The sequence below is a fragment of the Chiloscyllium plagiosum genome, chromosome 39 (genome assembly GCF_004010195.1).
Source record: "Chiloscyllium plagiosum isolate BGI_BamShark_2017 chromosome 39, ASM401019v2, whole genome shotgun sequence".
NCBI classification, from domain to species: Eukaryota; Metazoa; Chordata; class Chondrichthyes; order Orectolobiformes; family Hemiscylliidae; genus Chiloscyllium; species Chiloscyllium plagiosum.
Window position 1 is genome coordinate 26,099,840 of NC_057748.1, and position 6,303 is coordinate 26,106,142.

Here is a 6,303-nt window from a genome sequence, read left to right on the forward strand (position 1 = left end):
TGAGGGCGCGGCACGCTGCGTGGGGGGTTTGGTGCTGAGGGAGTGCCACGCTGTGTAGTGGGTTGGTGCTGAGGGAGCGGCACGCTGCGTGGTGGGTTGGTGCTGAGGGAGCGCCACGCTGTGTGGGGGTTGGTGCTGAGGGCGCGGCACGCTGCGTGGGGGGTTTGGTGCTGAGGGAGTGCCACGCTGTGTAGTGGGTTGGTGCTGAGGGAGCGGCACGCTGCGTGGTGGGTTGGTGCTGAGGGAGCGTCACGCTGTGTGGGGGGTTGGTGCTGAGGGAGCGCCACGTTGCGTGGGGGTTGGTGCTGAGGGGGCGCTGTACTGCTGGGGTAACGGTGGGCTACTGGAGTGTCAGTGCTGAGTGAGTTCTGTATGCCTGGGGTATCAGTATAGAGTGGGCGCCGCACTGCTGGGGTAATGGTGGGCTGCTGGAGGATCAATGCCGAGGGAGTGGTGCACTGTTGGTGAGGCTATCCCCTCATCCTCCAAAACACAATCACCTATGGTGTGTTTGCGGGAGCACTTGCTGACTGGTTCCTCCTGATAATGATTATTCCCTCTCTCTCCAGCTGGCTGTGCTGTTCGCTCGGGAAAGAGCTCTCCAGGCAGAGCTGAGTGTCCAAAAGAACAGAACCCCAAAACGTGAGTAGACCGTAAAGCTGGAGCCGGAATGGACGAGCAAATCTGAGGCAATTGGCGTGCACTGCCGGAAGGAGGGAAGAGGGACTTTCCTAGCTTTTAGTCAAACTCCTCTTTAGACCGTACACCTAGAATTTGAAATAGAACCCCAACAGGATTAGTGGGAGCAGTTTTAGACACCGAAACCTACTGAAGGAGATATCAACCACAGAGGGAGTGCAGCGCTGATTTCCCAGTGCCGTACAGGGACTGCAAGGGGTGAGATGATGAGGGGAGATAAAACGCAGTCTAGAAATCTGGAGCTTGGCAAGTTAAGGAGCTGACCGATTCAGGATCGTGAGATGTTTTAAGGAGCTGACAGTCAATAGAGAGGAGCTGGTTCTGCTGCTTGGTGTTGGGGGTGCGGTTGCATAGCCTAAAATTGAGAGTCAGACTTTTCACAAGGGACATTTGGAAACACACCGCATTTGGGCTCGGGGTTGTAGGGTGGTGAGGGAGTTTGCAACGCCCTGCAAGTGGCACTTAAAGCTGGGTCTGTTAATGTTAACTCCAAACAATTGAGAGATTTGTGTTAATTAAAAGCATTGAGTGATATGGGGGAAAGGCAGTATATGGAGTTAGTTCACACATCAGCTAGGATTGTGTTAAATGGTGGACCAGGCTCAAGGAGGGAGGTGAGTGGGCCTTTTCCTGTTGCTAACTTGTCTGATTTTATGCCTGTATTATCATGTCTCTCTTCTGTAGCTCTGCTGGCCAATCATGAGGTGCTGACCTGTTTGGGGAAGCAAGAGGTGAGATCATTTTCTTTACCATGAATTACATATTTTCCGTGAGTTGAAGGAGTTTTACTCTGTATCCTAGCCTGTACTGTACCTGTCCTGGGAGTATTGTGGAACATTTTCTTTCAGTTTAAAGAGTGGAGGGAGCAAAAGAGTAGAGAAAGCTTTACTTTGTACCTAACACCGTGCTGCACCTGTCCTAGGAATGTTTAATTTGGTGTCAATATTGAGGGACATTTACTTTAATTTTAAATGATAGAGCTAACTTTCCCCTGTATCTAATGCTTTCCCTGTCCTGTGAGTCCTTGATATGGACAGTGTAGATGGAGTTCTACTTTCTGTTTAAAAGAATAGAGGAAACTTTAATCTGTATCTAATCCCATCCTGTACTTGGTCTGGGAGTGTTTGATGGGGATAGGGTCAGAGAGCTTAACTTTCATTGAAAAGAGTAGAGGGAGCTTTACTCTATATCTAATTTTGAAATGTCCCTGTCCTTGGAGTGTTGGATGGGGACAATATCGTTTTACCTCCAGTTTAAAAGAAACGAGGGAGGTTTATTCTGTATCTATCCGGTCCTATACCTGGGTGTAGTATGTACCTGTCCAGGGAATATTCTATGGGGACAGTGTAGAGGGAACTTTAATTTCAGCTTGAAAGCTTTGCCTGAAATTTAAAGGGGTAGAGGAAGCTTTAGTGTTTGTCTAACCCCATGTTGAGCTGGCCATGGGAGTATTTGTGGGGACTGTGCAGAGGTCTGGCCAGCATACTGCAACAGGTCAGGCGATTGGTTACTCTGACTTTTCACCAACCTACCTGTCTGCTCCTTCAGTTACAGAATACCGACAAACAACTGGAGATGATCCTCTCTTGCATTAGAACAAGGAAGAAATCCTTACAGGAGGAGTTGGCAAGGTTTGTCAGTGTTGTTTCAGAGTTATTCCCCACCCTCCCACCACCTCCACTGGCTTCTCCTTTGTCAGTCCAGTTTATGGGTGTCCCAACTGACTTGCTGCAGGCCTTTGGGACTCTGGGCTGAGTTGGCCCCAGAGCAAAGCGTGCAATAATATACGTTAGTGGCTGATAAATCCCAGAGAGATTTCTGATCAGAGAGTGCTGACCAAACTCTGTGAGCTTTGGCACTCCTTGAGTACTCTCTTTGGCAAAGAGGTGGGTGGGGTAAACCACCAACCACGGCTTCCCAACATCTTCAGCCCACGCAGGAGGGACAGTACACTCCTGTGAGGGCTGAGCAGCAGTCTTTTTGTCTATGATGGTATCCCACATGTGACACACTGTCCCTGGAGCGAGGTGGATGGTGTGTAAAAGCAGTGAGGTCCAGATTCGTGAAGGGAACAGACGGCAAAGTGGAATTGAGGCCCCAGTGGGAGCAGCAGAGGGAAGTCCTAGGGTGTGAAGCACAGAAAGTTAGTCAGCAGGTCCGGCAAGTAATCAGGAAGAATGTTTTCATTAATCGTGAAGAAAGCTGATGCTAGTTAGAAATATACCGAGCACAGGTAAGGTTGCATCTGGAACACTGTGCACAGTATTGATCTCTTTATTTAAGGAAATACGTTTTGGAGGCATTTCAGAGAAGGTTTACTCAGACCAATCTCTGGAATAGGACGGGTTGTCTTATGAGGAAAGGTTGGACAAACTGGGCTTGTATCAACTGGAATTTGACAGAGTAAGGAGACTCGATTGAAACATCAAAGATCCTGAGGGAGTCTCGATAGGTTGGGGTAGAGAGAGATTGGTTCCTCCTGTAAGGAATCTAGAATGAAGGGTGTGACTTTACAAATCACAGGTAACCCATTCATAACAAAGAAAACTCATTCAAGATCGAAAATAGGCAAAGTTTTAAACAGTACCCCCTGCCTCACGCCACACACACAAAAACTGCAGAAACAGAGTCATTGAATATTTTGAAAGGCAGAGATGGATCAATTCTTAGCAGGTCCGGCAGAAGGCTCACTGGACTCGAAACGTAAACTCTGCTTTCTCTCCACAGATGCTACCAGATTTGCTGAGTTTCTCTGGCATTTGCTGGTTTTGTTTCAGATTTGCAGAATCTGCCAGTCTTTGTTATTTTAGTAGATAAATTCTTGATGAGTGAGGCGTTGGTTGAAAGGGTTGAAAATGTAGGTCCAAATGTGGTTTTAAGATTACAGTCAGATTACCCATGATCTTGTTAAATGGTAGAACAGGTTAAATGGGTCTCCCCCTGTTCCTGTGTAACAGGTTTGAAGAGAGGTCCGAATGGTCTCATGCTTCTATTTATCAAGATCCTCTTTTCTCCCGGGATTTTTTGCAGGGAGCAGAAGTGGCTCGAAGAGCAGTTGGAGTTGGAGAAGACTGTGCAAGAGAAGTTTGACCATCAGCAGCAGAATCTCCTTGCTATCTCCAAGAACAGGTGAGAGACACACCCTATAGTTGGGATATGCTGGGTACTGAGTGCGATATGCTGTTTTGCACACTATCCACATCCTGCCCCTTTTGCATATAATTCCACCAGCACAGTATCAGTGCTGCACTGAGGGAGCGACGCACTGTCAGTGGGTCAGCGCTGGGGGAGCGCCGCTCTGTCAGTCAGTGCTGGGGGAGCACCGCACTGTCGGCGGGTCAGTGCTAAGGGAGTGCCGCACTGTCGGTGGGTCAGCGCTGGGGGAGTGCCGCACTGTCGGCGGGTCAGTGCTGGGGGAGCACCGCACTGTTGGCGGGTCAGTGCTAAGGGAGTGCCGCACTGTCGGTGGGTCAGTGCTGGGGGAGCGTCGCACTGTCGGTGGGTCAGCGCTGGGGGAGCGCCGCACTGTCGGTGGGTCAGCGCTGGGGGAGCGCCGCACTGTCGGTCAGCGCTGGGGGAGCACCGCACTGTCGGCGAGTCAGTGCTGAGGGAGTGCCATGCTGTTGGCGGGTCAGCGCTGAGCGAGAGACGCACTGTCGGAGGGTCAGCGCTGAGGGAGTGCCGCACTGTCGGTGGGTCAGCGCTGAGGGAGTGCCGCACTGTCGGTAGGTCAGCACTGGGGGAGCGCCACGCTGTCGGCGGGTCAGTGCTGAGGGAGTGGGCACTGTTGGAGGGTCAGTGCTGAGCGAGAGCCGCACTGTCGGCGCATCAGCGCTGAGGGAGTGCCACGCTGTCGGCAGATCAGCGATGGGGGAGAGCCACGCTGTCGGCAGATCAGCGCTAGGGGAGTGCCACGCTGTCGGCAGATCAGCGCTGAGGGAGTGCCACGCTGTCGGCAGATCAGCGCTGAGGGAGTGCCGCACTGTCGGAGGGTCAGCGCTGAGGGAGTGCCACGCTGTCGGAGGGTCAGCGCTGAGGGAGTGCCGCACTGTCGGAGGAGTTGTTTTGTTGTTACACCACAGGTCTCTGTTTGCACTTGAGTGGATCCCAGCATCACTATTGGTGTTAGAGTGGGGAGCTGGGTGACTTTTCCTGATGTTCTTAGACCAGAATTTATCCCTGAGTCAACACTATTTGGTCAGTCGTTCAGCTCCTTATTTGTGTGCAGATTGCCCAATGCCTTTGTTGATTCCCTCTGCTCCCCTTTCCTGTACCTTAGCGAGATCCAAAAGCTGAAAAGCCGCTTGGAGAAGGTGACTAATCAGAAAGACGAGCTCCTGTCTGCTCTGGGAAAATTCTTGGATGTGCATTACCCTCCCCCCAGTGAGAAAGACATCCGGCCAAAGACGTCGGTAAGCTGTTGGTGCTGGATTTAAGTACGGGAGCAGGAGACTGCCATTTGACTCTTTGTTCTTGCGTTCAGTATGATGGTGACCAGTCTTGGGCTTTAAATCTGCTTTCCCATATGCTCCCCCAATTCCCTCGGTTTTATGTATGTCCAAATATTGCGGGTGGAGTTTCCACATCTTCCAAGGTGGAGAATTCCAATGAATTACAGCCCTCTGAGTGAAAACATTTCTCACTAGCTCAGACCAAAGACCTGAGATTGTGCCCTCCCTTGTGATTTAGAGTTAACTCTTGTCTGAGCCCCTTAAGATTCTTGTGACCTCAAGCAGATAATCCCCTCTTTGATTTTATTTTAAATTTGGGTTTGATTTATTGTTGTCACACGTACTTAGGGACAGCGAAAAGTTTTGTTTTGTGTGCAGTACAGGCAGATCAAACCATACAAAGTACATTAGAACATAGAACAGAGAAAAATACAGCGCAGTACAGGCCCTTCGGCCCTCGATGTTGCGCCGATCCAAGCCCACCTAACCTACACTAGCCCACTATCCTCCATATGCCTATCCAATGCCTGTTTAAATGCCCATAAAGAGGGAGAGTCCACCACTGCTACTGGCAGGGCATTCCATGAACTCACTGAGTAAAGAATCTACCCCTAACATCTGTCCTATACCTACCATCCCTTAATTTAAAGCTGTGCCCCGTCGTAATAGCTGACTCCATACGTGGAAAAAGGTTCTCATGGTCAACCCTATCTAAACCCCTAATCATCTTATACACCTCTATAAATAAGTTAAATTATTCTAAATTCTGGTTCCTTTTGTTCATGCTTCATCTGTAGTATTTAAATAAATTCTGTTTTGTTTAAAGCTCAATGGTTTGACCAGGTGCATCACTCCTGGAATATCCACCATACATCTGCTTAAAAAAATTAAAAACGTTAGGGTCTGGGCTCCCTTCATAAAACATTTTAAGAGCGTCTGATCTGGTCTATAACAGATTGGTGGTCTGGCCTGGAGCCCCAGAGACATGTATTGGCCCTTCTCTGAATGAGGTAAAAACAATGACTGCAGATGCTGGAAACCAGATTCTGGTCAGTGGTGCTGGAAGAGCACAGCAATTCAGGCAGCATCCAACGATCAGCGAAATCGATGTTTCGGGCAAGGGCTTTTGCCCGAAACGTCGATTTCGCTGCTC

The 6,303-nt window shown here is 49.8% G+C and overlaps 1 protein-coding gene across 2 annotated transcripts in view; it reads left to right on the plus strand.

Annotated features, from left to right (window-relative positions):
* cenpk (centromere protein K) overlaps nt 1–6,303 on the plus strand; it is a 25,164-nt gene that overhangs the window by 11,871 nt on the left and 6,990 nt on the right. For both annotated transcript variants that reach the window (XM_043680042.1, XM_043680043.1), the window contains exons 6-10: nt 570–642; nt 1,384–1,430; nt 2,248–2,330; nt 3,730–3,828; nt 4,979–5,111. In XM_043680042.1, coding sequence (XP_043535977.1) covers nt 570–642; nt 1,384–1,430; nt 2,248–2,330; nt 3,730–3,828; nt 4,979–5,111 — 435 coding nt within the window. The remainder of the gene's footprint in view (nt 1–569; nt 643–1,383; nt 1,431–2,247; nt 2,331–3,729; nt 3,829–4,978; nt 5,112–6,303) is intronic.